The 27,170-nt window shown below is 54.2% G+C and overlaps 15 protein-coding genes across 15 annotated transcripts; 10 read left to right on the top strand and 5 right to left on the bottom strand.

The window, feature by feature from the left end:
• Positions 1–29: 29 nt before the first annotated feature.
• IWZ02DRAFT_185748 (uncharacterized protein) lies at positions 30–632 on the top strand. Its single transcript, XM_066762342.1, has one exon. It carries the CDS (start codon positions 214–216, stop codon positions 592–594), a length of 381 nt encoding a protein of 126 aa, XP_066625378.1. The 5' UTR covers positions 30–213; the 3' UTR covers positions 595–632.
• Positions 633–922: 290 nt separating this feature from the next.
• Positions 923–2,060, top strand: IWZ02DRAFT_488332 (ADP-ribosylation factor family-domain-containing protein; the record flags this gene model as incomplete). Its single annotated transcript, XM_066769457.1, has 8 exons — positions 923–941; positions 1,100–1,143; positions 1,264–1,323; positions 1,384–1,394; positions 1,460–1,488; positions 1,541–1,594; positions 1,660–1,996; positions 2,045–2,060. The coding sequence occupies 8 exons, from the start codon at positions 923–925 to the stop codon at positions 2,058–2,060; spliced, it is 570 nt and encodes a 189-aa protein (XP_066625377.1).
• A 1,363-nt stretch (positions 2,061–3,423) lies between these two features.
• Positions 3,424–3,862, bottom strand: IWZ02DRAFT_488331 (uncharacterized protein; the record flags this gene model as incomplete). Its single annotated transcript, XM_066769456.1, has 2 exons — positions 3,424–3,643; positions 3,693–3,862. 2 exons carry the CDS (start codon positions 3,860–3,862, stop codon positions 3,424–3,426), a joined length of 390 nt encoding a protein of 129 aa, XP_066625376.1.
• On the bottom strand, positions 3,845–4,950 carry IWZ02DRAFT_184529 (uncharacterized protein). The gene is made up of 5 exons (XM_066762334.1): positions 4,721–4,950; positions 4,637–4,666; positions 4,545–4,576; positions 4,427–4,486; positions 3,845–4,341 (listed from the first exon to the last, which is right to left on the bottom strand). The coding sequence occupies exons 1-5, from the start codon at positions 4,889–4,891 to the stop codon at positions 4,266–4,268; spliced, it is 369 nt and encodes a 122-aa protein (XP_066625375.1). The 5' UTR covers positions 4,892–4,950; the 3' UTR covers positions 3,845–4,265.
• A 1,301-nt stretch (positions 4,951–6,251) lies between these two features.
• On the top strand, positions 6,252–10,246 carry IWZ02DRAFT_372534 (neutral alpha-glucosidase ab precursor; the record flags this gene model as incomplete). Its single annotated transcript, XM_066764640.1, has 4 exons — positions 6,252–6,362; positions 7,665–9,184; positions 9,213–9,452; positions 9,508–10,246. 4 exons carry the CDS (start codon positions 6,252–6,254, stop codon positions 10,244–10,246), a joined length of 2,610 nt encoding a protein of 869 aa, XP_066625374.1.
• A 423-nt stretch (positions 10,247–10,669) lies between these two features.
• On the bottom strand, positions 10,670–12,392 carry IWZ02DRAFT_488327 (cytochrome P450 CYP5202A1; the record flags this gene model as incomplete). Its single annotated transcript, XM_066769455.1, has 4 exons — positions 10,670–10,851; positions 10,902–12,020; positions 12,079–12,259; positions 12,315–12,392. The coding sequence occupies 4 exons, from the start codon at positions 12,390–12,392 to the stop codon at positions 10,670–10,672; spliced, it is 1,560 nt and encodes a 519-aa protein (XP_066625373.1).
• Positions 12,393–12,637: 245 nt separating this feature from the next.
• IWZ02DRAFT_184541 (uncharacterized protein) lies at positions 12,638–14,360 on the top strand. The gene has a single exon (XM_066762335.1). It carries the CDS (start codon positions 12,953–12,955, stop codon positions 14,198–14,200), a length of 1,248 nt encoding a protein of 415 aa, XP_066625372.1. The 5' UTR covers positions 12,638–12,952; the 3' UTR covers positions 14,201–14,360.
• Positions 14,361–15,752, top strand: IWZ02DRAFT_184542 (uncharacterized protein). The gene has a single exon (XM_066762336.1). The coding sequence runs from the start codon at positions 14,521–14,523 to the stop codon at positions 15,562–15,564; it is 1,044 nt and encodes a 347-aa protein (XP_066625371.1). The 5' UTR covers positions 14,361–14,520; the 3' UTR covers positions 15,565–15,752.
• A 292-nt stretch (positions 15,753–16,044) lies between these two features.
• IWZ02DRAFT_372872 (uncharacterized protein) lies at positions 16,045–16,638 on the top strand (the record flags this gene model as incomplete). The annotated part of the gene is made up of 1 exon (XM_066764664.1): positions 16,045–16,638. One exon carries the CDS (start codon positions 16,045–16,047, stop codon positions 16,636–16,638), a length of 594 nt encoding a protein of 197 aa, XP_066625370.1.
• A 96-nt stretch (positions 16,639–16,734) lies between these two features.
• IWZ02DRAFT_488323 (uncharacterized protein) lies at positions 16,735–17,031 on the bottom strand (the record flags this gene model as incomplete). Its single annotated transcript, XM_066769454.1, has 2 exons — positions 16,735–16,756; positions 16,814–17,031. The coding sequence occupies 2 exons, from the start codon at positions 17,029–17,031 to the stop codon at positions 16,735–16,737; spliced, it is 240 nt and encodes a 79-aa protein (XP_066625369.1).
• A 294-nt stretch (positions 17,032–17,325) lies between these two features.
• On the top strand, positions 17,326–20,587 carry IWZ02DRAFT_444726 (uncharacterized protein). The gene is made up of 2 exons (XM_066767122.1): positions 17,326–20,333; positions 20,399–20,587. Exon 1 carries the CDS (start codon positions 17,509–17,511, stop codon positions 20,167–20,169), a length of 2,661 nt encoding a protein of 886 aa, XP_066625368.1. The 5' UTR covers positions 17,326–17,508; the 3' UTR covers positions 20,170–20,333; positions 20,399–20,587.
• Positions 20,588–22,472, top strand: IWZ02DRAFT_444724 (uncharacterized protein). Its single transcript, XM_066767121.1, has 3 exons — positions 20,588–20,764; positions 20,869–21,096; positions 21,204–22,472. Exons 1-3 carry the CDS (start codon positions 20,738–20,740, stop codon positions 22,230–22,232), a joined length of 1,284 nt encoding a protein of 427 aa, XP_066625367.1. The 5' UTR covers positions 20,588–20,737; the 3' UTR covers positions 22,233–22,472.
• On the bottom strand, positions 22,473–24,629 carry IWZ02DRAFT_397573 (Zn-finger). The gene is made up of 2 exons (XM_066765598.1): positions 24,356–24,629; positions 22,473–24,293 (listed from the first exon to the last, which is right to left on the bottom strand). The coding sequence occupies exons 1-2, from the start codon at positions 24,435–24,437 to the stop codon at positions 22,663–22,665; spliced, it is 1,713 nt and encodes a 570-aa protein (XP_066625366.1). The 5' UTR covers positions 24,438–24,629; the 3' UTR covers positions 22,473–22,662.
• A 111-nt stretch (positions 24,630–24,740) lies between these two features.
• IWZ02DRAFT_372363 (RNA polymerase, subunit omega/K/RPB6) lies at positions 24,741–25,451 on the top strand (the record flags this gene model as incomplete). The annotated part of the gene is made up of 4 exons (XM_066764624.1): positions 24,741–24,781; positions 24,888–25,172; positions 25,239–25,358; positions 25,415–25,451. The coding sequence occupies 4 exons, from the start codon at positions 24,741–24,743 to the stop codon at positions 25,449–25,451; spliced, it is 483 nt and encodes a 160-aa protein (XP_066625365.1).
• A 418-nt stretch (positions 25,452–25,869) lies between these two features.
• Positions 25,870–26,961, top strand: IWZ02DRAFT_372849 (Alpha/Beta hydrolase protein; the record flags this gene model as incomplete). The annotated part of the gene is made up of 4 exons (XM_066764662.1): positions 25,870–26,140; positions 26,246–26,466; positions 26,523–26,714; positions 26,773–26,961. The coding sequence occupies 4 exons, from the start codon at positions 25,870–25,872 to the stop codon at positions 26,959–26,961; spliced, it is 873 nt and encodes a 290-aa protein (XP_066625364.1).
• Positions 26,962–27,170: the final 209 nt, after the last annotated feature.

Genomic DNA, 27,170 nt, shown 5'->3' with positions numbered 1-27,170 from the left:
GCTGGTTTTGACTGGCATCGTCACAGATCTTGCTTCTTGCCTTGCTGCACAGAGGTTAGATTTGCTGGTCGCACTCTCCAGGATTTTGCAGTTTGAAAAGATGTTGTCATTCAACTTTTTTACATATTTCCTTGGGCTTTTTGCAAATACCCCCCGCTCAACGGTCCTCTTCTCCACCGCTGGACGTTGAAGCGCAGGAACTTGAGTGAACTGATGCTTTTCATTGCCTTTTCTTCAGTCATTTCATCATTGCGAGGGTTTACGACGATACACCAGTTTGACATAGACCGCCTGTTCAAGGTGGGACTTGAGGGTGTCTGGAACGCCGACAGGGCTGCCAGACTGAATCCGATGAGCTACGACCGAACATTTGGTGCCACGGGTACCCGGGCGTTTCTGCTTTTATTTCTATTCTGTTTCTGGGCTAGGTCGGTTCTTGACAAGTCGTTCGGTCTGTCGGACTCTTGGGCTTGGGGGGTTGCTTTTCTTTTCATGAGACGCATTTGCATCAGCCTCGGAGGACGACTGCTTCAGGGAGGTCATCTTAGCGTAGGAAAGTTAGCAGGTAGAGGAACAAGCTGCGACTTGAATTGAAGATGCTATTCTGCTTCCAACCTCACCTGAACCTTGTGATTGCTTGGGTGGACATGCTGCTGCAATTGGCCACGCTATGGCGGTGTCGTGTGGCGTCGCCGACCGAACACTTTCCGGCAGGCAGGCAGGCAGGCAGGCAGGCAGGCAGGCAGGCAGCTGCCAGGTTCGGGGTGCCAAGAGCCAGATTGACGTTGCTCCTCCCACATCATCATCCACCACCGCCCAGCCCACATCGCCGACTTTCACCAACTCATTCACTACCACCACCTCGACACCCAGACTCGCGCCTCCAGATTCCTTTCTTTGCGAGACTCTACCTACAGCCGCCATGTGGATCATCGATTGGTGTACGTTCTCGTGGCCCATTACAAGATTCCCTCAGCCCAACTCGACTCCCTGCACGCCAGCGACTCGCGCCTTTGCACATCCTCTACAGTCCCACGAGCTCGGAGCACCCGAGTCGATGTGTGCTTGATGAACCATTACTGACATTCTCCCACTCCAGTCTGGGATGTCTTGGCCAACCTGGGCTTGCTCAACAAGCACGCAGTACGTTATCTTAGCACGCCCTTTGTCTCTGAGCTCGCGAATCTGCTCCCGGATCCCAACATGGATGAAAATTGGTTTTAGTTGTGGGTGTATGCCGTGCTGATGGTTTCGGGCGTGTAGAAGTTGCTCTTCCTCGGTCTGGACAACGCCGGCAAGACCACCCTTTTGCACATGCTCAAGGTACGTAAAGCTTTCCGTGATTGCGGCCTCACAGCTCGGAAATGACTAATTCGCGTGCAGAACGATCGCGTGTACGTACAGACTTCTGGAGCAATGGCATTTGGCTCGATTGCATCGTCGCTGACCTGAATCACAGAGCTATCCTGCAGCCCACTCTCCACCCTAGTATGTCATCGCCGATGATTGAATTCAAACAATGGTTCTGACAGAATCCCAGCTTCGGAGGAGCTCACCATCGGAGCTTGCCGCTTCACCACCTTTGACCTTGGTGGTACGTCCTTTGCAAAATCACCCGAGTCCGTATCGCGACATTCGCTAATCGAACATTGCGAATAGGTCACCAGCAGGCTCGTCGCCTTTGGAAAGACTACTTCCCCGAAGTCTCCGGCATCGTCTTCCTCGTCGACGCCAAGGACCCCGAACGTTTCGCAGAGTCCAAGGCTGAGCTCGACGCGCTTCTGTCAATGGAGGAGCTGCAAAAGACGCCATTCTTGATCCTCGGCAACAAGATCGACCACCCCAACGCCGTCTCCGAGGACCAGCTCCGCCACGAGCTTGGCCTATACCACACTACTGGCAAGGGCAAGGTGCCGCTCGAGGGCATTCGGCCCATTGAGGTCTTTATGTGCTCGGTGGTCATGAGACAAGGTTACGGCGAGGGTATTAGGTGGCTGTAAGTTGCTCTTCCAATACTTGTTGTGCATTTTCTGACACTTGGCAGATCCCAATATGTGTAAGGTCAAAAGACTTGTTTTTACGCACGAAATGAACCCAGTCAACACGTATCACGAACAACATGGTGCTCTGTGTCGTCAATGAGGAAGCATTCTTCGACCAGATGGCCCATGGCTCGACGTGGTCAAAGACTTGCAGTACGAGACACCAATATTTTGTACCGTCCTACCACCATCCACCTTTATACCACACCTAGTAGAGCATGCGGCGGAGAAGCAGGTTGAATGGCTGAAAGAAGGAAGTTCCGGGTACCCAGCCAGGCGAATATTGGGATGTCAATTTTGGATGAGTTTTAGGCGCACGTGGGCCTGGCCTGGTCTCGCTCATCCAAGGAGCCTTGTCCTTTTGCAGGAGTCTGCCCTGATGAGCTGTCCACCAGTGAGATAATGGATTTCTTTTTGTCTTCTCGAATCGATCCCTTTTCATATTCCTGAGTCGAGTCAGCCCGATTTCGTACGACGTTGTCGCAAACTGAATCAACACACAACGTGCCGAGGCGCCGAACAAGGTAAGTACCTATGCATCGCTGCACAGCGGAGACAAAAACGTCGAAACAGCAGGTCCAAACATGCAAACAACCGGAACGGGGAAAGCGCGCGGTCGGCCCATGCCGCCAGAAAAGACAACTTCAAACGCAGAGCCCGAGAGCAATATATTGCTCTCGTCGTTGTTTCGGTTAGTCGCGGGAGGACAAGAGGACGAGAGGACGCAAGGTGGGTGTGTGGGTGGGTCCGGCAGCCAGTTGTCCGGAAGCATCACTGTACGTCCATCGCTGCAGGCGTCTGCATGGGGCTTTGACGGCTGGTCGGCTCTCTGTGGTGCGTGGAGGGTGGCTAAGGTAAGGTGAGGTAACTCTGAACATGGCGTTGCGCAACGCCGCCGTTGTGGGCCGCTGTCGTGGGCCGTTGGAACGCTCGTTGCGTTGCGTCGCGCTGGGCCGGGCGCTGTCAGTCTTCACGCGTGGGCGAGGCACAGTGGATGCAGAAAGGCCTCCTTGGAACCGCCGTCCGCCATTATGGATGCATCTAGGGAGCAGTTGTCCGCCACTATAACCACGCCTAGGGAGCAGTCGTCCGCAATCACAGCCACAACGAGGAATCGATCGTCCGCTACCAGTGAGTGCGCTTTGGGAGCCGTCATCATAACTGCAGGTAGAGCCCCAGTGTATAATTTTTTGAGACATCCACTGTGGAGGCACGATGTGTGGCTGATGTTGATGTTTGAGCGATTGTGGTACAGGAGGGACTTCTGAGGACTTTGAAATGCTGTGGTAAGTTGCTGTGCCGATCTCTACGCTTGATGTTGACGCTGCAACCCACAGTGCCAGGAGGTTCAATTTCTTTCCGCACCCACCGTGCCTGTGCATCAATTGATAAGTTCGCCAAAATCGCCAAACAGCTCATCCCAATCGATGGGGACGCACTGCAAGTCTAAACCTGGAAAATTCCAATCAAATGAAAACTCCTTAGGCAAGTATCTCCTTAACTCGGCCTCGGCATCATTCGAACTGCTTTGCTTGCGGCTCTGCATGCCGCCATCCGCGTGCCTCCGCGTCCTCCTGTCCCGCACCGCCTTTTGGAACTTGCTGACGCTGTTTTCGAGGATCTGGAAGTACTCCGACTGCCCCCCCGCACACGGCTTTGAGTTGCTGTGCCACGTTCATGGCTTCCAAGCCGAGCCACATGAGGTGTTCGAAGGGGTCTTCGAGGAGAATCGCCAGTCGGAGCGTCAAGAGGACCGAGAAGGCGCACTTGGCCCAGACGAACTTGGTCGCCCACTTGAACGACGCGAGATAGGGGCTCATGGTTGTTGTTCCTTGGGACAGAGATTCAGGGGAAGACGCCGCCGCAGTCAGGAAGATACTCGTTTCTGATACGGAACATGGTAGCGACCCTACTCTTGTCTCTTTGCGCGCTGTCTTGGAAGCCTGTCTGCAGAGTAGGAAAGATACTGCTGTCGGATCGGCCGCCCAGTATTGGACCGCCAGTAACGGCTGTTGCTACGCTACTTGCTGTCACGATTCCAATCGAATGATTGCTAGACACGGTACCTGGATCCGAATTGTTGTTCGTGTGTTGCGTCAGCGTGTTCAGATCCGAGGACTGCATCGGCAAGACCGTGCCAGAGCCAGCTGAGTTGGCCGTCATGGTGGACGCTTCAGGGAGAAAGGTCTGAGCTGGAGAAGGCAGTGTCACATGATTGTGAAGCTATTGAGGGGAAGACTCGGATTGAAGAAGAAGAGTTTTCAGGCGATGTATTTCTGACTCGAGCTCTTTGAGCTTCCTGCGAGCGACTGTCTGTAAGTGCAAGCGTATTGTCTCTGGATTGCCCTCAACGCGCGGTTGAACGCCGTATTGAATCCACTTACTCTGTCGTTGGATCTTGAGGAACCTCGAAGTATTGACAAGGCAGTCTGAGCTTTGTGCACCTAAACACACATGCTCAATTGCCGTGTCTTGGTTCAGGTAGATAGACACATCACACACCTGCTGCACGGCTCCTCACGGTCACATTTGACCTGGAATCACTTTCCATCAGCCAAGACTAGACTCGCATTCGCTCACTATATAAAGCGTACCTTTGATCTCCGACAAGCCCCACAATTCCTCTACATCACGTTAGTGGAGGACAAGTAGCGCAGCTTCATCTGGCTCTTTCTTACCCGGACTTTTCTCCTCTTAGCACTGTGCTCATTCGAATCAGGATCCATACGGGTTGTGGCACTTTGTGCAATTGAACTGGCAGAGAACTCCGTCTCATCGGCTGGAGAGCCGATGCCGCCCGCCCGTCCGCCAGCCAGCCAGCGCAGCGCAGCGCGTGTCAAAGCAGGCATGGACGCGCGCTTCAACGGTGTAGGTAACCCCGAATGACTACGCCACTGCGGGGTCACCGGTTAAAAGGCCGACCGGGACTTCTGCTGTATGGCAAAAAAGGAAATTTGATAGGTTTCTCAATGGCATTGGACGATCGTGTCGTAACTCGTAATGGGCACACAAACGAAAGGCTGCGCGCGTGTACAGTACATACAAAGACTGGAAAAAAGGGCCGTCGATCCCTATGACTAGTAGAGGAAAATGAAGTCCTCGTTCTGCAGATCCGTCTCGTCGTTGAACGCTTTTGCGCCCAGCGCTTCTGCATTCTGCTCTGTGGTGACCATGCCGGAGCCTTCCTTGCCGTCTGAAGACTTGGGGCGCTGCATGCTCAAGTCGACGATGTTGGCAGACTTGCCCTTGCTCTCGCGCGTGCGCGCGTGTTTGCGGTTGATCAGGGCGATCCAGAACATGGTGAAGACGACCTGGACCATCAAGGCAATAAAGAGGGCCAAGTTGACGCGGAGGCCGCGCGTGTAGCGTGGGGCTTCTTCAGTGTTGAACAGGTGTGGTCCGATGATGTTGCCCACGCATGCCCCTACAAACATGATTCCAGTATTGATCTTGCGCTTTGTGTCGCCTGCCGTATTCTGCCCGCTCCATGAATATACCAAGGGCGTGATGCCTGGGTAGAAAGAAATCAGATAATAGCCAGCGAGAAGAGTCGTATTTGAGGCACATGAGCATGACTATGCCAACAATTGGAGGGATGCAGAGCAACAGCAGCACCGGCGACTTTTTCTTGAGTTTCGTTGCCAGACAAGCTCCCCCGACAGTTGACACGATCTGAACTGCCCCAAAGGGAATGTTGAAAAGGATCGTTGTGAAGGAGTCGAAGCCGAACGAAGCGACAATCAGGGGCCCGAATGTGGACACGCCGCCGCTGGGAATGCTGCACAGAGTCAGCGATGTCTTCATTCAGACATTTCGAAACCAGCTTACGAGACAGTGACAAGCATGGCAAACCACAGCCATGTCTTGAGGTCGTAAAGTATCTCCCAGCAGTGGTCCCATCTCCAAACACCTGACGATATTCCCATCTGATTCACACGGAGGCGCTCGATGGCAATAAGCTTGTCATCTCCCTTCAAGAACTTCGCATCGACTGGAGAGTCCGGCATGAAGAGACTGGCCTAATTAGTTGACTGCTTGCAAACTGACCGTTCACTAACTACTTACAAGACTACGATGGAAAATACCACTGTGAGGAGGCCGCAGAATAGGAAGATAATCTTTCCGTAAAGATCAGCCAAAGCGAAGAAAAGTGCATCGGCAGACTCACCTGGTATGGATGCAGATGGGACTTGATGTGTCCAAGTCCATATGTCAACAAGCTACCGAACTGGTCATGTCAGCCCTTTGATATCCGCTTGTCAAATTCCAAAGGCTTACCATATTGACAATTCCCAGCATTGCGTACCAAAGAGCGTTTCGGTTTGTCTGCTCACTTCGCCTATACCACATCTGAACGATGGAGATGAACGCAGGGGCTAAGAATCGTCAACTCAACCCCGCTAGCTCACGAATACTCCCGAAGACTTACCAACAGATGCTTCAGCAGAGCACCATAGTCGCCGTAAACTTGCCGATGGGGAACTAGACCAGGAAATATGCAACCGCCGGCTGCATTACGAGCTGACTTATGTAGACTACGCTTCCCAGCCAGCCGTACTCTTCGCCTTTGAGGTTTGTGTCCTCGTTCAAGCCGAAAACAGCGGCGTAAGAGAGGGTGGTCTTGTCGAGGCTCTGTAGGGCGTAGACGCTTAGGATAATGGGCAGGATGGTCAGATCGATGTGCCGCAGAATGCGGGCATTGTTCTCGTCTGTTACGACGACGACCTTGTTGGCATCCTGGAGGAATTTTGCTGCTCTGTCCATCCCCTTCGTCTGGTGGTCATCATTTTTGTTCTGCGCCACCACCTCGATGTGCTCGCCGCTGGATTTGGCAGGCGCAGAAGGCGACGCCATTTTGCAACGCGGCTGCCGAATTGAATTTTGAAAAAGACTGATCTTGCAGACCAAACAACGAAACAATCCGAGAGTCGAGTCGATAAGCGCTTCGGAGTGGAGAGAATAGTGGAGTCGCACTGCATCGTGGTGGTGGTAGTTATCCTCCGTTGTACTACCAGGATCGGACATTCGGGGCTTTCGAGCGACGAACGCACCATCACCCCACAGAGAGTGTCCAAAGAGACGATGGATAAACCTTGATTCTAGCAGCGTGGCAAGCGACAGCTCTCTAGGCGCAACCACAGCAGGGAAAGAATGCTCCTTAGACGCGACTGTGATAGCAGACGACAGATCCCTAAGCGCAACTGCATTAGTGAACGAATGCTCCCTGGCTTCACCTCTAGTAGTGAAGCAATGAATACTACCTTGACGGAGCGGTACTAAGAGGTCTCATCTCTTTTCACCCAATGACCCCACAAGTTGCAATCCCCACGGGGAAGGAGGCCTATGCAACCCCTGTCTCCGTGAAGATGGAGAAAGCGGGGGAGCGCTGGCATGTCGTTCGATCTCGGCTTTTCGCACCGACGCTCGCTGGCATGCCTCTCTGTCCTCGTCGCGTCGGCCGATATGGCCGAGAAGAGCGACGAAAAGGTCAAGTACAAAAAGGGACTTTGACGAGGGTGATTTGTTTTGCTTTTGTCGTCACGGACTTCGGCGCCGCAATTGAAAACAATGCCTCAGACCGAATTCGTTCCTGAAGGTTTCTAACTCCAAGGAGATGTTGAGAGCGGCTACGGCGTTCAATTGAGCAGCCGCTCGACCATCGGCAAGCACGATTTTTCCTTCGAGGTATTGCGACCAAATTTGTTCCGGACAACGTTCACGACTGAGGAGCATCCTTTGCCGCCGCACCCCAGCGCGGCGCTTCCAAGCGTGTCGCTAGGACCCGAGAAACCCAACATCGCAAGTAAGGAAAAATCTTCAGATTTAACGTACGGCAACGTCCGCGCGACTATCCAATGGAACGAAACTCCAACCGTCAAGCTGAACCGTGTTGATTCGGGATTCACCCTGCACGAGGATTTGGCAGGGCGCTCGTACGCGATCGACGGGACCGGCGTTGCTCATTACAGCCGGCTCAAGAGAAACACGCTCCACGTTGGTCTGGGAGAAAAAGCAGCACCCATGGATTTGACGAACCGGTCGTTTGTCCTCACGGCCACCGATTGTTTCGGGTACGACGTGTATAAAACGGATCCCATGTACAAGCACATTCCCCTCCTGATCAACGCGACCCCTGAAGGATGTATCGGCCTGTTCTCGACATCGCACAGCCGCGGCTTCTACTCGCTCGGCGGCGAGATGGACGGCCAATGGGGCCATTTCAAAGTTTATCGTCAGGACCACGGCGGACTTGAGGAGTACATCATGGTGGGCGAGACCATCAGCGACATTGTGCGCCTCTATGCCGACCTAGTCGGCTACCCTATCCGCGTGCCGCGATGGGCTATGGGCTACATCTCCGGCGGGTACAAGTACACAATGATGGACGAGCCGCGCGCGCACGACGCGCTGGTCGAGTTTTCCAAGAAGCTTAAGGAGCACGGCATCCCATGCTCGGCCATGCAGATGAGCTCGGGCTACTCCATTAGCCAAAAGGAACCCCAGGTCCGAAACGTCTTCACCTGGAACGAGCACCGCTTTCCCGATCCCAAGGTCTTCATCGACGACTACCACCGCTACGGCATCAAGCTGCTCATGAACATCAAGCCGTACCTCTTGCAGTACCACCCGGAGTACGAGAACCTCAAGAAATCGGGTGCCTTTTTCACGGACCCCATGACCAACGAGCCGGCCAAGGCGCGCCTGTGGAGCAATGGCGGCGGCGAAAGCGACGTCGGCGGCCACATCGACTTCACCTCTGAGGCCGGCTTCAAATTTTGGTACAACGGCGTCAAGTACCTCAAGGGGCTCGGATGCGATGCCATGTGGAACGACAACAACGAGTACACAATCCCGCACGACGGCTGGATCTGCGCCCTGGATGGCGTCTCGAGCAAGCAGATGAGCAAAGTCGGCAACCGCAAGGACATCGGGCTTTGGGGCCGCGCGCTCCACACCGAACTGCATGGCAAGTCGTCTCATGATGCTTTGCTGGAGGTGAAGCCGGGCGAGAGGCCGTTTGTTCTGACTCGGAGCGCGTCCCCTGGCACGATGAAGTACGCAGGTAGCTCGTGGTCAGGAGACAACGTGACAAGCTGGGCAGGCATGAAGGGCTCGAATGCCCTTTCTTTGAACGCGGGCATGTCTTTGCTCCAGGCAAGTAAATCTCAGTCTGAAGGAATACGCCGTGACTAAATGTGTCCAGTGTTATGGCCACGACATTGGAGGCTTCGAGGGCCCGCAGCCTACCCCTGAACTTCTACTGCGGTGGATCCAGCTCGGTATCTACTCGTCCCGCTTCGCCATCAACTGCTTCAAGACGTCGCCCGACAACAGCCGCGTCGGCGAGGTGATTGAGCCGTGGATGTATCCCGAAATCATCCCCAACGTTCGCGCCACCATTAAGCGGAGGTAAGTGATGCAACTCCGCATTTCGAGAAAGCGACCAAAGGCTCACAGAAGATAGGTACGAGATGATTCCATTCTTGTACTCGCTACACCTTGATAGCCACCTCAATGCCACACCGCCGCAGCGTTGGACGGGCTGGGGCTACGAGTCGGACCCCGAGGTGTGGACGCACGAGTTGCGCGGCGGCGAGACGCAGTACTGGCTGGGCGACGCTCTCTTGATCGGCGGCGTCTTCGAGCCCGGCCAGTCCAAGGCGCGCATGTACCTTCCCAAGAAGCAAGGCGACGACGTGGCCGAGTTCCTGAACCTCAACCGCCCGCACCAGTATCTGCCAGCGGGCCAGTGGGTCGACGTCGAGTCGCCATGGGACGACAGCATCCCCGTGCTGGCTCGCGTCGGCGGCGTCGTCCCCGTCGGCAAGGACGTCCAAGTCTTGTCGCCCGGCGACAAGCAGAATCCGGCGGATCTGCCCGAAGACGACTACCGCGCTGCCGAGATCTTCCCGCCGCGTGAAAGCTCTGGCGGCAAGTGGTTCGACTCGACGTGGTACGAGGATGACGGTATTTCGCTCGCTGCCGCCATTTCTTCCTTTACGGCGTCGTACGCCAGCTCGGAGAAGCAGATTGAGTTCAAGTTTTCTGCGGTCACGAGCCACTTCAAGCCTAAGTGGAATAGCCTGGGTATAATTTTGCCTGTTGGCGATAAGAGGACGGTCGTTGTTGATGGAAAGGAGTCAAAGGAGTCGAAGGAGGACAGCCGGGGAAGAGTCCACTGGAATATTCCAATGGAGTGGTAATTACTTCGAGATGGAAACTAATAGAGCCTTTGCGAATAGATTCTGAACCATTCATTCAGACGCTTCGTTTTTTCAATGTGGGCGAAGAGTAGATTGGCCTCAGTGAGTGAAAAGAAATGGGATCTTCTGTTGTTGTCACTGCATCTGGGGAGAATTTTTCATTGGATAGGGAGTGAATTTTCACCGCCACCCTTGCGCTTATCGAGTAGTCGTCTGCTATCACAGCCGCATTTAGGGAGCGATCGTCCGCCAACACAATTGCGCCTGAAGAGATGTCGTTTGTATTGCAGCAGGACCAGAGAGGATCATTTCTTCAGACATCCACTGTGCAGATTCTGGCAATCAAGAGCGCAAGGTTTGTGAGCCGGAGGACAGATGCAGCCAAGTTTCATCATCAGTATTGTGTGAAGAAGATGACTTTGCTCAAGACAGTGTCAGCTTGGTCCAGACACCATCGTCAGGGGCCATCGTAAGCCCAATCTGATACTTGATTTCTTCCTGCCAGTCCACTGTCGACCCAGCCGGATGATCAAGTGCTTCAATGTTGCTGAACTGTTGGACGAAGCGGCATATCGTGTATTTCACCAACTTGAGCGCGTAATGTTCTGCAAGACGTCAGTCAAAGCAGCAAGCAAGTGAATTTGCATAAACTGACCGCCGAGACACTTTCGCGGACCGCCGCTGAATGGATGAAATGTCCAGTCTCTAGTCCGCGCAACAACACTTTCTTCTTCCCATCTCTCCGGGATGAACTGACCAGCAGTCTTCCCGTAGATGCCCTCAGATCTCTGCAATGCGTAGGTGGAGTAGCAGATCAACGTGCCTTTCGGGACATGGATGGGGTCTTCGCCCTGAACACCGCCACCTACCGGTAACTTTGTCGTGCGTGCGCAGACTCTGCCGTTCAGTGGCACCGCGGGAAAGAGTCGCAGAGTCTCGTTGATGACATTGTCCAAGTACGTCATCTCTGACAGGTCTTTGTCAGTCACTGGGCGATCTGATCCGTCTCCGAGCTTTTCCATGACTTCTTCGCGCAGCTTGCGGAAGACTCGTGGCTCTCTTGCCAGAGAGTAAAAAATCCAGCAAAGGAGGCTGGCACTGGAGTCACGACCAGCGAACAGAATGTTGTACACTTCGTCTCGGGTCTTATCCAAATCCTCTCCCATCTTCTCATATATGCTTTGGAGAGCGCTTCTGGCTTTGATTTCATCACTGGATCTGAGCGAATCTTTGATCATTTCTTCCAGGGCTCCGCGGGCTGTTCGACACGCGGCTCTGAACTCGGCAGGATTCACGAGCCAATAAAATGCCTTGAATCTCTCGCGAGTCGCAAGGTACTCTAGTGCCGTATTGAAGGCCTTGAAGAAGGTCCTGACCTTGTCATTTTGCGGATCTGCTTCGTTTTGGCTGAGCATGTTGGTGGATCTTCCCAAAAAGAACTCCGTCGCTGTGTCGAGAGTGAACGAGTATATGAGGGGCTTCAGGTCAACCGAAAAGCCATGGTCCATGGATCTGCTAATGGCAGCGAAAAATGACTGAATGTGCTGCTCCAATGTTTCCAGATGAGGGAGATGGCGTCCGTGGAAAATCGGAGCCAATAGGCGTCTTGAGGTCGTCCATTCCGGCCCGTCATTCGTGAAGATACCGCTGCCCAGCAGAGGCGAGAAACAGCCATGTCGGACAGGGCCGTATTCAAAATCGGAGAAGTGCTTGGAGAGCACGGCAGCGATGTTGCGCGGATCCCGGGTCAGAATAACAAATTGCCCTCCTGCATCTGTCGACGTGAGGATGAATGCTCCCGAGGAGAGTACAGTGCGGGCGTAGAGGCTTACACTGGCCATAATTATCCCCGAAGAGCTCGTGATCAGAGAGCATCAAGGTTGGGAATTTTCGTTTTCGCTCTGCGGCCAAAGACTTCTTCAACTTGTCGATACCAAATGGCATCAACCAAGAATTTGGTATGATCTTCAGAGGCTTGCATCCGTACGCCTCGCCATGGTCGTGCCAGCTGATCTTTCATCAGACCATGTCAGTCTCCTTGCCCCTCATGCTTACGGTTACAACTTACAAAGATGTAGACGTTTCGCAGAACAAGAAATATGGACAAGGGAACAAGTCCAATGAGAAGGTATCCAATAAGAGCCATGGTGTTGCAAATGAAGCCGAGAGAGAGTGGGACAACGCGGACACACGGCGACAATCCTAAAAGTTAAGTAGAGTCGAGGGCCCCCACAGCGTTGTTGGAGCCCCAGCAACACCCAGCGGCGTGGGACGCCGATTATTCGATGTGTTGTCTTGGCCCCCAAATGTGTTGCGCGGCCTTGACCAATCGCATCATTTCTAGCAGCGATTCTTCCCGCTTCTCATGCTGCTTGCTTGAAAAGGGGCGTTTCCAGACCCTTGGCTGAGGATCCGTCTCATCCAGGCGTCAGCTTTACCCACAAGCGACGGAGCACAACAGGAGGAGTACTATGTGCCCATGGCTTATAGATAGATAGCCTTGTATGCGCACTTGGTGTTGTAATGAGAATTGGACAAGTGCTCCCATATCGCTCGGGCATCGCAGCTCGCTCGAGCAGGTCCTGACCCTGCCTGAGAGGTTGCACCTTGACATCCTTCGACATCGACTGCTTCAAACAGGTTCGATCTCGGACAGTTTGGCCTCACTGTCTTCTTCTCGCCCGCAAAAGGGATACAGTCCTCCGAATGTCAAGCGGAAATCAATCAAGCGCGGAAACCAGGGTCGCATGGGTTGGAGGAGACCATGAGCGCGGCACTCTTGACCTCCTATGGAGCTGTATCAGTACCCTCATAATCTGCACCTGGACCGTTCAGCACCTCGATGTCATTTGGCCATGCTACCGCGGTCGGCAAAAAATCACTCTCCGGAGATTGAAGCACACCGCATTTGCGCTTCTCATGCCGGAGTACATGAACGGCGTCTCGATCGAACAATACTGTCGCGCCCACACGTCGCAGAAGAAATTTCGAGAATTGAAAGGCTTCGAGGAATGGACCATGACACATGGTTTTTTTGCGTCCATGAATGGGTTCCGAGCCAAGTGTCCCAACGGAGAGCTGATTGCCTTGCGGATTGAAGAGTTGTACTGGTTGATCCAACAAAATCTGGTGAAGGGAATGCCAGCCATCCGGAAAAAGGAGGAAGAAACTTTTGTCAATCCATCAACAACCCTGGAAGAAGGCCTGATCCCCCAGGAGAAGAAGTCCGACACGCCGATACTGTCAGAAGAGTACATCCTCCGGTGTGACAAATCTGATGCCCTAACACAGGCCATTGCCTGTGTTCAGTGCGGTTGGTTTGTCTTCCAGATCGTCGCAAGAGCTATAATGGACATGGAAATCTCTCCCCTGGAAATCACGACGATTGCGTTCACCTGCTTGTGTTTTGTCACCTATATGGCGTGGTGGAAGAAGCCGTGCGACATTGATTTTTCCTGTACCTTGGAAATCGCGCAAGACTGGCAAGACTGGGGTGTGAAAATGCCGCAAAACCGAAGAGAAGAGTTAGTCCGCCACAAAGAGGGAACTGGAGATCTTTACCTGCATGCTCAGACCCAGTTCCACTCGTACTTCACCTTTGTTCTTGGCGCCTGTTTTGGCGCATTGCATTGCATTGCATGGAACCTTGAGTATCCTAGCCGTGCCGAACAGATTGGGTGGTGGGTGTGCAGCCTGATCATCACAATCTGGCCGCTGTACATGCTGTTTACCACAGAGCCCTTCATCCAGAGGATGATGAAGGTCAGCAAATACTTCAAGATTTTGGAGCACGCAGATTCGAGCCAGCCACTGTATTACATTCACTATGCTCTGGCTCTATTATACGGGCTTGCTCGACTATTTCTGATTGTGGAAGCATTCATTAGCCTGAGGTCACTTCCAAGAGGAGTTTACGACACACCGCGGTGGACAGAGTATTTACCTCACATCTAGATTGGATGTCGTTGGCACGAATGTTGACGATCAGAATGACCTTAAAAAATGAAGATTTCCCATACCACATGAAATTTGTTGAACATCCGATGAAAGCTGATGGGACGGTTCACGGCGCGCTGACGTTGAAGCTGGAGTGATGAATTCGAAGAGGAAGACTGGACTGGTAGTTAGTGGCCCGGGCAGTGATTAGATCCCTCGGGTAGTGTTCGGCCACGAACGTAGTGGCCGGTATCGGTATCGATAACAAAGCTCTGGGAAAATTGTCGGTCGAATCCAAACCGCGATTCCGATCATTTGTGCTGCAAATCCCGTTCACCATGGCAACACGCAAGAGAAATGAATGGCTCGAAGCCGACGACGCGAGCGAAGACGAACAAAATGGCTACAACTCCGAGGCCGAGGAACTGGGCAAGGGTCGCGCGCTGAGCGGTCGCGCTTCGAAGCGGCGCAAATTCGAGGACGACTCCGACTACGATTCTGCAGAAGATGACGACGACGCTTCGGCAGATCCATCGCTTCAGAGGAAAGATGTCCCAGTGTCCAAGGGCAAGCACCAAGATAGGGACGTGGAAGATGGAGCAGCGAAGAGCGCAAAAGAGGACGACGAGCCGGCCGCGGATCACAACGATCTCGAAGAAGACGAAGACGAAGACGGCAACGCTAGCATGCGACTCGAAAGCAAGAAGAACATGACCAAGAAACAAGCTGAGAAAGCTGCCAAAGCAACCAAGAAGTCCGGAGTCATTTACCTCTCGCGCGTTCCCCCGTTCATGAAACCAATGACGGTCAAGTCGCTTCTGTCGCAATACGGAACCATTGGTCGCGTCTTCCTCACTCCAGAGGACCCCGCTGTATACAAACGCCGCAAGGCTTCAGGTGGCAACAAAAAGAAGAGCTTCGTCGATGGTTGGGTAGAGTTCAAGAACAAAAAGGACGCAAAAGCCGTGGTCAACCTGCTAAATGCGAAAATCATTGGTGGCAAGAAGGGAGGATACTACTACGACGATGTCTGGAACATCAAGTACCTCAAGGGTTTCAAGTGGAACAATCTCACGGAGCAGATTGCAAACGAAAACGCAGAGCGGGCAAGCAAGATGCGGGCAGAGATTGCCAAAACCACGAGGGAAAACAAGGAATTTGTCCAGAACGTGGAGAGGGCAAAGATGCTGCAGGGAATGGAGGAAAAGAAGAGGAAGAAAGAACAGAAGGGAGGGGCACCTGGGATGGCCAGGGAAAGCCAGTCGAACGACAGAGAGGTCAAAAGGCATTTCAAGCAGAACGAAGTTCGGTCAAAGAAGGCGAAGGATACACCCGCGGAGCAGCCGGAGGAGGTCAAGAGAGTCTTGTCGAAGATCTTCTAGTCGCTTTCTCGCAACTACTGCATTACTTGGAGTTTGGGTGCGAAGGGCAGGGAAAAAGTCAGCATGTCATTGCGAAGATATCCACTGAATTTACTGTATGGAAAGCCGTCACGGTGTCCGAAAGAAACCGAACCTCTCATGTCCAAATGATTTGCGTGTTCTGCCAGCATTTTGATTGTTTTTCCGTCTGTGGACTTTGGTGGTAGCAGTCTAGATGCCAGGCAACATTCCATAGAACAATTGACACAGCCCAGTCTTGTTTACAACATGTGAACACTTGGAGTCAGTCATCTGAGTCAAAGAATCGAATCATCGGCATCATCGGCACGGTCGGTCCAGTGCCCCGCAGACCTGGGGCGAGTCCGATCATTGTACATGTGCCTATCAGGCGCATCCAAAGTAAGCATCCACAAAACCTGTCCAACAACTTGGACGCGGTCTATTTTCTTCCTACCCGAGTCCGCACCCAGCTCCTCAACCATGACGTCGCCTTTCAACAAAGCTCTCACAGCAATTGACGCTGCGCACGCGCACGACCCCAAGATTATCACAGCGCCTGATGGCAAAGAAATCGCCTATGAGCTGCACTACGCGAACAAGATGACGCACTTCCTATCTCAACGCGACCCGGCGGCTTCGGAAGCGCTCAAGCTCGCCATCCGCGCGCAACACTTTCGGCGCTGGGAGATACCACGCGCCGAGTACCCCATGACAAAGCTCGGATACTTCAGCTGGAGAAACGCGCTCAAGAAGCGGCAGGCGGAGCACGTGGAGCGCATCTGCGTCGAGGCAGGTTACAGCGCAGGCGACGCGGAGCGCGTGGCGGCGCTGGTACGCAAGGAGGACCTGCGCAACGACGCCGAGACTCAGGCGCTCGAGGACGTGGCGTGCCTAGTGTTTCTCGACGACCAGTTTGAGGAGTTTGAGAAGGGCTTGGAGGATGAAGACAAGGTGATTGGCATTCTGAGGCGGACGTGGGCGAAGATGACTGAGGATGGAAGACGTCTTGCACTGGAGATTCAGATGGGGGAAAGGCCAAAAGCAGTGCTTGCAAAGGCGCTGGCAGGAGCATGAAAGCCCACAGCCGTACTTTATTTGGATCGAGGACGGAAGAGGTGGATATCTAATGGTACATTGCACTTCCTCGAGACCCATGGAACCTCCAACGGCTTACGAACAATGCCGCTTCATGCTGTCCGCTGTTGTCGCAAGGGGCCCGCCTTGTTTGTCCCGCTGTCGCCGCTTCTACGCGCCACCCTCGCGCTTGGCATACTCTTCCTCCATGCGTTCTTCGTACAACTTTTCCGCAGCGAGCTCGGCCTCGCTCTTTGGTCGGTTTTGGTAAGAGCTTGAGTTGGTCTGGTTCGAGGAAGTTTGTTGCTGTGATTGCTGAGCACCGCGGTTTTCCGTCGTGGTGTTGGTCTCGGAGGTGGAGGGTTTCTCAGAGGTGTAGATTGGAAGAGGCATGGCGGATGAGTCTTGAAAAACTGTTTGCCTGGTTGAGTTTGAGCTGATAGAATTGAGCTTCGTCTTTGCGGTAGAGTTTTGGTGAGAGTGACGAGAATAAGCGTAGAGGACAGCGCAAGCGGTGAGCTTTATAGAGACAAGGCATACGTCAGGAAGGTGGCAATGTGGCGGTGCAGGCGGCCGGGGGTGGCGGCGTGCCAACGGGGAGTGGCTGAACATTCTCTGCCAAGCTTTGATTAGATAAGCATCCCATTCTGACCAGGCGCATCGACGCTTCCACTGCCGTCCAGCGCGAGACAGCAGCCGGCAACTCGTCTGAAGTCCCCATCACTTCACATCCCATATCACCGGCGCTTCATCCTGGACGGTCGACCTAGGAACCTTTTCCTCAACCTAGGAATCGCGCTTTTTCCCAGACGACCTCGCGCGTTGGCACACGCGTAGACCGTTGTCTTGAGGTTCCAACTTCGCGCAACCATGGAGATTGAGTCGGCCGTCCGAATCCCCTCTCCGGAGCCAGAGCGCCCACGGAAACGCTCCCCTCCCTCACGCTCGCCGTCGCCACGCCGCTACCGCTCCCCGCCTCATGGCCGCTCCCGGTCATTTTCCCCTGATGGCAACGACCGCCGACAGCTCGAGCATCGCCCAAGAGAGCCTGAGCCCCCGAAGCCGTTGACTGAGGAGCAGAAACAGGCCTTCGCAAAGGCTGAGTATGAAAAGCTCGTCAATATGCGGTCTGGAGGCACCTATATTCCACCAGCCAGGTTGCGAGCTTTGCAAGCCCAGATTACGGACAAGACTAGCAAGGAGTACCAGCGCATGGCATGGGAGGCGCTCAAGAAGTCAATCAACGGACTCATCAACAAAGTCAACGTCTCCAACATCAAACATATCGTTCCAGAACTCTTCAATGAGAATTTGGTCCGAGGAAGGGGACTATTTTGCCGAAGCATCATGAAGGCGCAAGCTGCCTCGCTGCCATTCACCCCGATTTATGCTGCCATGGCTGCCATTGTCAACACGAAGCTTCCTCAGGTTGGTGAGCTGTTGGTCACTCGGTTGGTCGTGCAATTCCGCAAGGCGTTCAAGCGCAACGACAAAGCCGTCTGTCTCTCGTCCACAACTTTCATTGCTCATTTAGTGAACCAGCAAGTTGTTCACGAGACGCTCGCTGCTCAGATTCTACTTCTGCTTCTTCACAAGCCAACAGATGACAGCGTTGAGATTGCTGTAGGTTTCACAAGGGAAGTGGGTCAGCACCTTGAGGAAATGTCACAGCCTATTGCGCTTGCCGTGTTTGATCAATTCCGGACCATTTTGCATGAGGCCGACATCGACAAGAGGACACAGTACATGATTGAAGTGCTTTTCCAAGTGAGAAAGGACAGGTACAAAGACAACCCGGCAATCAAAGAGGAGCTTGACTTGGTCGAAGAAGAAGACCAAATTACCCACAGGATCGGACTTGATGATGAGTTGGAGGTGCAAGATGGTCTCAACATTTTCAAATTCGACTCAGAATGGCAAGAGCACGAGGACGCGTACAAGCAACTCAAGGCGGAGATTCTTGGAGAAGCTGAAGGCAGCGACGATGAAGAGTACGAGACGGACGAGAGTTCTGATGATGAGGAAGAGAAGCAAGAGCGGGAGTTGGAAATCAAGGACCAAACAAACACCGACCTGGTGAACCTCCGTCGTACCATTTACTTGACCATCAAATCCAGCGGTGGCTTCGAAGAGTGTTGCCACAAGTTGATGAAAATCAATCTACCGCCTGGCCAAGAATCCGAGCTTCCGTCGATGATTATCGAGTGCGCGTCTCAGGAGAGGACCTATGACAAATTCTACGGACTCATTGCGGAACGCTTCTCCAAGCTCAACCGTCTCTGGAGAGAGCTTTTTGAGGAATCCTTCGTCAAATATTACACCACCATCCACCGTTTCGAGACCAACCGCCTCCGTATCATTGCGCAGATCTTTGCGCATTTACTTGCGAGCGATGCGATTGGATGGCACGTCTTCTCGGTCATTCAAATGAACGAGGAAGACACCAGCTCTTCCAGCCGCATTTTCATTAAGATTCTCTTCGAAGAACTAGCCCAAGCTATGGGTATCAAGAAGCTTGCCGAGCGCATGCGGGAGGATACTCTGCAGCCAGAATTCGATGGCATATTCCCCAAGGACGACAGCAGGAAGACGAGGTTCGCGATCAATTTCTTCACTGCGATTGGAATGGGTGTCCTCACAGAAGATATGCGCGAATATCTCAAAAATTTGCCCAAGTCAGCACCTCCGCCTGCGTTGCCACCAGCGGATGCGGAAAGCGACACCAACACCGTGTCTTCTTACTCGAGTTACTCAAGTTACAGCACACGATCACGCTCACCCGTGCGTTCGCGTCGGCGGCGTGATAGCTACTCTGAGTCGCGTTCTCCAAGTCCGCGTGGCCGAAGCAGATCCAGGTCGTATTCATACACCCCGCCCCGCCGACGAGCACGCAGCGACTCTGTTTCCGTTTCCCGCAGCAGGAGCCCATCTTACACACCCCCGCCTCGTCGTCGACGTGATCGATCTTACACGGAGTCGATTTCTCGCTCGCCTCCTCCCAGACGCCGGGCCACATCTTCTCTCTCACGCACCCCACCAAAGCGCAACGGTCGACGCAGCCCATCACGCAGTCTCTCCCGCTCTCTCTCCCCAGCCCCACGCGGCACTCGCAATGCCCGAAGTGTTTCTAGGTCTCGCTCAAGGAGCCCTTACCAAGCACCTTCGCGCAGTCGCCGAGACCGCAGCTACACCTATTCTTATTCTCGCTCACCGTCACGCTCGCCTGTGGGCGCTGGCAAAGGCCGCTCACATGCTCGATCGCCATCCAGGTCGTTGAGCCGAAGTCGGAGCCCGCTGTCCAGGCGGAGGTCTTCGGTCTCTTCTCGTGGAAGAGACGACAGAGACGTGCGTGGCAACGGTGGGGATCGCGGATTCCAGCGAGGCGGAGACAGGTCCTCGAGACGAAGGAACACAAGCAGCCCGGAGGATTCGCCGCCACCTCGCCGGAGGATGCCATCAAGAAGCGTCAGCCCGGTGAGAAAAGACAGGGAGCCAGCCAATGGAAGAGCAAGAGCAAGCGATTATCTCTGATCGGTATAGGCACGTCGTGGGAGAATAAGCGTTAAGGCTTGGATACGTGTAATTTGAGCAGCGCACAGATTGCACAGTGGGGCATGGATCGTCTTGAGATGGAAAATGAATGGAAGCGAGTTTCAGCAAGAGAAGAACAGATATCAAGGAGACAGTCGAAAGGAGTAGGTGTCATGCATCAAGACTGCCGCAAGCATGCGACGGAGCGAGGTTGACAGGATGTTTTTAGACGAAAATCGAATTTGATAAATCATGGGCTCGCAGTCGACGTTGCAGCTGTGAGTTGGCATAGATGACAAGCAGCCAAAATATAAACAAAGGCTGGCAGTCGAGGGCATGTGAAGGGAGCAAGTAAAGCCTCGGACCCTGCATTGCCACACCGGCAAGGTTGGAGGACCGACGCAGTCCCTTGTGCAGATCCGGCCCGTCAGCAGGCGGCATATTGCTCCTCAAGCTCTTATTTAAGACACCATGCTGCCCCGCGCTCAATCGGTACTTCTTCTGCCACCCCGCCAGGACTCCTGTTTCGTTTCCCTTCTCTTTCGTTCAACTGATTACGGCTGACAAGATGTTGGGCAAGCTGTCTACGGCTGTGGTAGGTCCTGGAGCCGACTCTCTGCTATTGTTATTCCAAGTCTTGGGGGCTTCATGCTCTGCAAGGCATCTCGACCAATCGCTGACCATTGGCATTGATATCAGTTCCTCGGCCTCGTAGCGTTCCTGTGGCCGCATATATCGCTGCTCTTGGAGACGCAGAAGCTCTCGGCCATCACGCCAGACAAGCTCACAAAGGTCAATGTGTTCAAGGAGCATGAGGTCAAATTTCGGGAGCTCCTCAAGAACTGCGAGGATGTCATTCTGGTCGAGGAGGAGCAGGTGGCTCTTTTGAGCTGCGATCCGGGGCGAGACAACTGGAACACGGTCATGGTGAGCTCGTCCCCGCTACCCGACGGAGTTGTGTTGGAGGGGTAGCACAAAACACGCCACGCATCCGTCCGCAAACACCACACTGAACTGACCCATGGCCACGTCAGGGCACATTCCGCGATCCCTCGGGCGCAGGAATCCTCTACCAATGGTTCTATAATGACGCAGACGCAGTTCCGACGCCAATTGCGCTCGATCACCCCACCAATGGCTCCTACTATACGACCGACTTCCACCCGCTCGGCATCGAGTACCACGCGCCCTCGGGGACGCTCTATATCACAAACCACGCCGCCCATGGCCCAACGCTCGAAGTTCTCTCCTACAAGCCGTGGTCCGGCTTCGGCCGCGCCGTTGCAAAGCACGTTCGCACGATCCGTGACCCAGGCATCCACACGCCAAACAGCTTGATTCCGCTTTCGGCCACCAGCATCCTGCTCACCAACGACCACCTCTTCAAAGTGCGCTTCTACCGGGCCCTGGCGAAGGCCGAGACACAGCTAGCGCTGCCCGGCGGCAACGTGGTCCACGTCTCACTGCCAGCGGCCGACGCGCCCGAAGACGCGCCCGCAAACGTGACGACGCTGGCGCGCGGGCTGCCCTTCTGCAACGGCATCGCGCTGCTTAACAGCAGCACCGTCGCCGTGGCGAGCACGACGCGCCGCAGCGTCTCGCTGTACGCGCTGACGGCGCCGCCCGCGGGCTCCCCCGCCTGGGCCCCGCCCTCGCTCTCCTTCCGCTCCGAACACCACGCCCCGGCCTTCCTCGACAACCTCTCGGCCGACAGCGACGGCCGCCTCCTCGTCGCCGGCCACCCGTCCGTCGGCGCGCTCTCGGCCACCGTCGCCCAGCGCATCACGTGCAATGAGCTGCGCGCCAAGCAGGCGGCGGGCGAGGCGCTGGATGAGGCGGAGCGCGCGACTGAGACGGAGTGCGATGAGGAGGAGAAGCATGTCAAGGCGGCGACGTGGACCGCCGAGCTGTCATTTAACGAGGACGGCGCCGCGGTTTGGCGCCCGTTGCTTGTTGGTAATGATATCTATGGAAGCAGTGCGACGGTTGCGAGGGATGTGAAGAAGGGCTTGACTTTCGTGTCGGGATTGTATGAGAGGGGGTTGTTCGTGGGTAAGGAGTGAGCATGGTTGTACGAACGAGATCTTGGGTTCGTGATGTTGGGGATAGGGTTATAAGGCAAGGGAAATGAGGATTGTTGGAAAAGATCATGACGGAGACACCCCCCCGGTCTTGTTCATCTTGTTGGCAGGGACCATCAGGCGTTCAGAAACGTTTGATGCTGACAAAAGCAAGTTGAGCTCACCTCATATCCATAGCTTTCAATGAAAGGCTCATGATTATCTTTGCTCGAGGAAGTCTTGAGTTGCTACGCTTTTATTCTTGCTCGAAAAATTTGCAATGCTCCGTGTCCTTAGCCCTCCTCCTCTCTTGTATCAAAGCAAATGGGTATCTATACATTTTGTTGGAACAACAGATCCGCCTGAATTGCCAAACATGAACGCCTGAAGTCTTCTTTTCTTACTTGATTGGCATGAGGGGGAAGGTTTGCCATCAAAGATTCTCGTACCCCTGGAGATAATTGTAGACCGCACCTAAGCCCGTCTTGCGAATATCGACGGCAGGTTGCAAATGATCGATGCCAGCTCGACGGTCCAGCTCCCTCTCCGCAGCCAGGTCCCCTCCATCTGGCATACCGTAGCCGGCGTAGTCGCCGTAGCCGTCGTAGTACTGCTGCTGCTGGTCGAGATACGGGTCGCCGGCGCCGCCGATCCAGAACTGCGTGTCCTCTCTGGCGCCCTTCTCCATCATGGCCTCGGTGATCTCGCGCGCGCTCATGTCGTGTGCCGCACCCAAGTGGAACTCGAGGTCGTAGTCGCGGTAGAAGCGGTGCTGGCAGCCGTTGTTGGCGAAGATGCACGCGATGCGGCGGCCGCTCTCCTCGGCAAGGCCCTCGCCCGTCAGCAGTGCAACGGCGGATGGTTTCGGGTGGCCGCGCGAACGCCTCTTCTTCGTGATTTGGTCGTAGTCCTCGCCTCGTTCGGCGGCTTCTTCCCTGAGCTTGGCTGTGCGCGTGCTCTCCAGGCCGAGGTGATGCGTCCGGATGTGCTCCTCGAGGTTGCTCTTGGTTCCAAAGTCGCGGCCGCACGCTCCGTCGCCGTCCCATGCCCGAATGTAATCCCGCTTTGAGGTGGTTGACAAATCCGTTTCACCGCATACGAAAATGCGCGCCTTGTCGTGAATAGAGCGAATGTGAACTTTGAGATTGCCCTTCTTTGTAAATCCAGCATTGCAATGTGGACAGATGAATCGTCGGCGGTCGTCGACAGTAAGTCCGCTGTGCGCAATTTCAATGTGTGCCCTCAATTGCTTCTGCGTCGAGTTCTCCTTGCCGCAGTGCTGGCACACGGGTGGATGCACCTCTTTCATGTGGGCCTGAAGCGCACCGTAGGTCGTAAAGCCCACAGGGTCGGCGCTGCTTGAAGGTGTCTCGCCCTCTGCTATTTCTGCCCTCGAGTCTGGGCCACACATGGTGCAGAAGAAACTGAGTCCACCGTGGACACGCGCCTCGTGCGCCCTGAGGCTATGTGGAGTGTTATAGACCTCTGTGCATTGCTCTCCCGTATCGTCGTCCAACATTTGGCATGGATATTTCTTCTTGCCGAGATGTACAGAATCAATGTGCCGCTGAAGGGTCGCGTGCTTGCGGAACAGTTTATTGCACGGAGGGAAATCGGTACAGTGGAACTTGTTTTCGTGGGTTTCTTGATGTCTGCGCAGACGATCTGCTGAGATGAAGGACTTGCCGCAATCAGACCGTTCACAGATATAACTACGCTCGTTCTCCGCATGTTCGAGCTTTATGTGCCGCGTAAGGTGGGCAGACCGAATGTATGTTTTGTCGCAGCCTTCGTGAGTACAGGCAAAGGGGCGCTCTCCAGTGTGGGAGAGAAGATGTTCCTGAAGGCGGCATGGGCGATTGAAGGACCTGTCACATCCCTCGAAAGTGCAATGGAAGATGTTGCGGCGGCTACGATTGGGATCGAGGCGGTAAGGCAGAAGCGGAGGTGATTCAGGCGTAGCGACAGCATTTCCGCTAGTTTTTTCCTTTGCATTGTCATCTTCAGCAGTTTCTATGCGTGGTTCTGTGAATGTGTCGTCAGGTTCCTCCCGTGGACTCGGCACTGAGAAGACGCAAAGTAAGCAATTTGTGACGTTTTCAAAACCGGTGGAGGTAGAAACTTACTCTGACGAACCCGCTTAGTCTTTTGGGGTTTATGACCCACAGGGGATACAGCCCGCTTGCGCGCAGTCTTTGCCTGAGCCATGGCGAAACTCCAAGGCTTGAAGCGCCGGTAGAGCAAATAATCGAAGGAGTCGACTCTGGAAATAATAATATGGAGACGTGGGCGGTGAGCAGGGCGAGCACCAATATCTTGCACTCGAACGTTAATCCGAAGGCGGTGTGGCGGCAGAATTTCGTTCTGCGTCGGCCTCCGCGACCAAATCGCCGCGCCGTCTGTCTTTCACCACCGCACCAACAAGCTTTCACGCCCACGCTCCGCCTGGTGCGGCCCTTGTCATCTGGACTTGCTCTATCCTGTCAGCTACACGAGAAACTCACGCGCAAAATGTCCGACTTCGGTGGAGACGACGACGGTGGCCTCGACAAGTACGTGCTCTCTCACTTGTTGTATCTTAGCCGCGCAACATGTCTGACATTCATGCGACTGCGCTGTGGAATCCCGAGACTCTTTAGCTGACAGAATGACCTTCAGCGCCGGCGAGGAGGTCTACGAAGACTTTGACGAGCCCCAAGAACCCGACGCGTACTACGAAGACGAGGACGAAGTTGCCGGTGGACAAGAAGATCCAGACCAGTCGAAGCCCGAGGGAGAAAACGTCGTCGTTGCTGGAGATGAGAGCGCCGCCGCTGCAGCCAAGGCCAACACAATCCAAGAGCAGCGCAAGAAGAGGATTCCGGACGAGAACCGCACGACGACGCCCTACATGACCAAGTACGAGAGAGCTAGATTGCTCGGAGTGCGCGCTCAACAAATCAGGTGCGTACAGTCCTGACGATACCGCCCGACATTGTGAGCAGAGAAAGGAAAGCTGACTCCCCATAGCATGAATGCGCCCGTCCTTGTCGATCTTGAAGGAGAGACGGATCCTCTGCAGATTGCGCTCAAGGAAATGCGCGAGAAGAAGATTCCTCTGATTGTGAGGAGATACCTTCCCGATGGATTGTAAGTCATTTGGCAGCAGCACTCACCTCGCACTGCGAATGCTGACGAACTCGCAGCTACGAAGACTGGACAGTCGAGGAACTCATCGTGTAATTGCAGGTTGGTGTGGACAAGGACGTTTTGGGCGGCATGAAATGGAGTTAGGTTACGGCATTTGGGAGTTTCAAAGGACAGGCCTATCAAGATAATTAGAAGCCTGGCAGTGGATGTTCGACACCAAAAAAGGGTCTGATTTGCAGAGGCCGGAAAATGTTACTTTTCTCAGCGAAAATGATGCGGAGCGGATAGCCAAGGCGCTTGAGCTTGGAGCAAGCGAGCCCGACGTCACGAATCGGCAGTGCTGGACCGCAACAAACGACTTGACCCCTCCTCAAGCTCCAACCCCACCATCGCCGCCCGAAACGAGCTACAAAACTCGCCCGCTTGCCGTTGGACTGTCCGGCACTCACTTCCCGACTGCCGTTCGACTCTCTTCAGTTGTGACCCTTCGAATTCTTCTCAGACCACAATCATGGCTTTTACGACGAATGCGACAATCGCCTCTTTTGGCGGCAAGCTTCTCAAGCTCAGCCATGAAGCAAAATCGACCAGCTGCAAGATGGCGTTGAACCTTTACCTTCCCCCGCAGGCCTTCCAAGCCCAAAAGACGACTTCCAAGGTGCCGGTGCTGTTCTACCTCTCGGGTCTTACTTGCACGGGCGACAATTGTTCAGAAAAGGGCTTCTTCCAGCACAAGGCCTCAGAGAAGGGCATTGCTGTCGTTTACCCGGATACCAGCCCCCGTAAGACCCCCCTTTCGATTCTCCGCCTCAATTTTCGGTCTGAGGAAGGATTGTTCTAAGCAAATGACCTCTGATGAAGCTAACCGGGCCATCCGCGATCTGCAGGTGGCTTGAACATCCAAGGCGAAGACGATGCATACGACTTTGGCAGCGGCGCTGGTTTCTACGTCGACGCGACCAAGGAGCCATACAACAAGGGTTACAACATGTACACCTACATTACCAAGGAGCTTCCGGAGACCCTCTTCAAGGAGTTTGACGTGCTGGACGGCAACCGCGTGAGCATTACTGGCCACAGCATGGGCGGTCACGGCGCCTTGACATTGGTACGTGGGATACGTCAGTCTTATAGTGTCTTTTCGGCCGCTGACACTGCGTCTAGTTCCTCAAGAACCCTGGCAAGTACAAGTCGTGCTCTGCCTTTGCACCCATCTCGAACCCCATCAACTGCCCCTGGGGCCAAAAGGCTTTCAAGGGGTACTTTGGCGAGGAGGACCAGGGCAAGTGGAAAGAGCACGATGCAACCGAGCTCGTGAAGCAGTGGAAAGGTCACCTGCGCCTGCTTATCGATGTGGTGAGTAACTTGGCCGTCAGCCCCAAAACCGGACAAGCCAGACTGACTCAACTGGCAGGGAACCGGCGACAACTTTTACAAGCAAGGCCAGCTCCTGCCCGAGAACTTCCTCGCAGCGGCCAAGGAGGCGGGCAACGACAAGGACATTCGGCTGCGCTTTCAGCAAGACTATGACCACAGCTACTACTTCATGGCCACCTTTGCGGATGACCACGTGGAGCACGCCGCCAAGGCGCTCTTTGCGTAGTACGTCTCCCTGGACTGGAAGAATGAAAAAAGCTTACTAGGTCAGAAGCGGTTCACGCGAACCAAGACTGTGATGCAGATTTCTTGAACCTGCTGGATCTAGCAAAAAAGGATCTTGATTTAGGAGAAGCATTGATCGCCTGAACATGTTTTACTGCGTTTAATCGTCATGCCCTTTTCGCAAGTTTGCAGAGACACCTGCTCGACATT

The sequence above is a fragment of the Phyllosticta citriasiana genome (assembly GCF_038021145.1).
Source record: "Phyllosticta citriasiana strain CBS 120426 chromosome Unknown IWZ02scaffold_3, whole genome shotgun sequence".
Lineage (NCBI taxonomy): Eukaryota > Fungi > Ascomycota > Dothideomycetes > Botryosphaeriales > Phyllostictaceae > Phyllosticta > Phyllosticta citriasiana.
This window is presented reverse-complemented; position numbering and strand designations above follow the sequence as displayed.

Coding starts and splice junctions, on each gene's coding strand:
- IWZ02DRAFT_185748 (XM_066762342.1), top strand. CDS start 214: ATGCTTTTCATTGCCTTTTCTTCAGTCATTTCATCATTGCGAGGGTTT.
- IWZ02DRAFT_184529 (XM_066762334.1), bottom strand. CDS start 4,891: ATGCCTGCTTTGACACGCGCTGCGCTGCGCTGGCTGGCTGGCGGACGG. Junction 4,577..4,636: donor GGGCTTGTCGGAGATCAAAG/GTACGCTTTATA, acceptor AAGTGATTCCAG/GTCAAATGTGACCGTGAGGA. Junction 4,487..4,544: donor CGTGAGGAGCCGTGCAGCAG/GTGTGTGATGTG, acceptor ATGTGTGTTTAG/GTGCACAAAGCTCAGACTGC.
- IWZ02DRAFT_184541 (XM_066762335.1), top strand. CDS start 12,953: ATGTCAAGCGGAAATCAATCAAGCGCGGAAACCAGGGTCGCATGGGTT.
- IWZ02DRAFT_184542 (XM_066762336.1), top strand. CDS start 14,521: ATGGCAACACGCAAGAGAAATGAATGGCTCGAAGCCGACGACGCGAGC.
- IWZ02DRAFT_444726 (XM_066767122.1), top strand. CDS start 17,509: ATGGAGATTGAGTCGGCCGTCCGAATCCCCTCTCCGGAGCCAGAGCGC.
- IWZ02DRAFT_444724 (XM_066767121.1), top strand. CDS start 20,738: ATGTTGGGCAAGCTGTCTACGGCTGTG. Junction 20,765..20,868: donor GCAAGCTGTCTACGGCTGTG/GTAGGTCCTGGA, acceptor CATTGATATCAG/TTCCTCGGCCTCGTAGCGTT. Junction 21,097..21,203: donor ACAACTGGAACACGGTCATG/GTGAGCTCGTCC, acceptor TGGCCACGTCAG/GGCACATTCCGCGATCCCTC.
- IWZ02DRAFT_397573 (XM_066765598.1), bottom strand. CDS start 24,437: ATGGCTCAGGCAAAGACTGCGCGCAAGCGGGCTGTATCCCCTGTGGGT. Junction 24,294..24,355: donor GACTAAGCGGGTTCGTCAGA/GTAAGTTTCTAC, acceptor GCGTCTTCTCAG/TGCCGAGTCCACGGGAGGAA.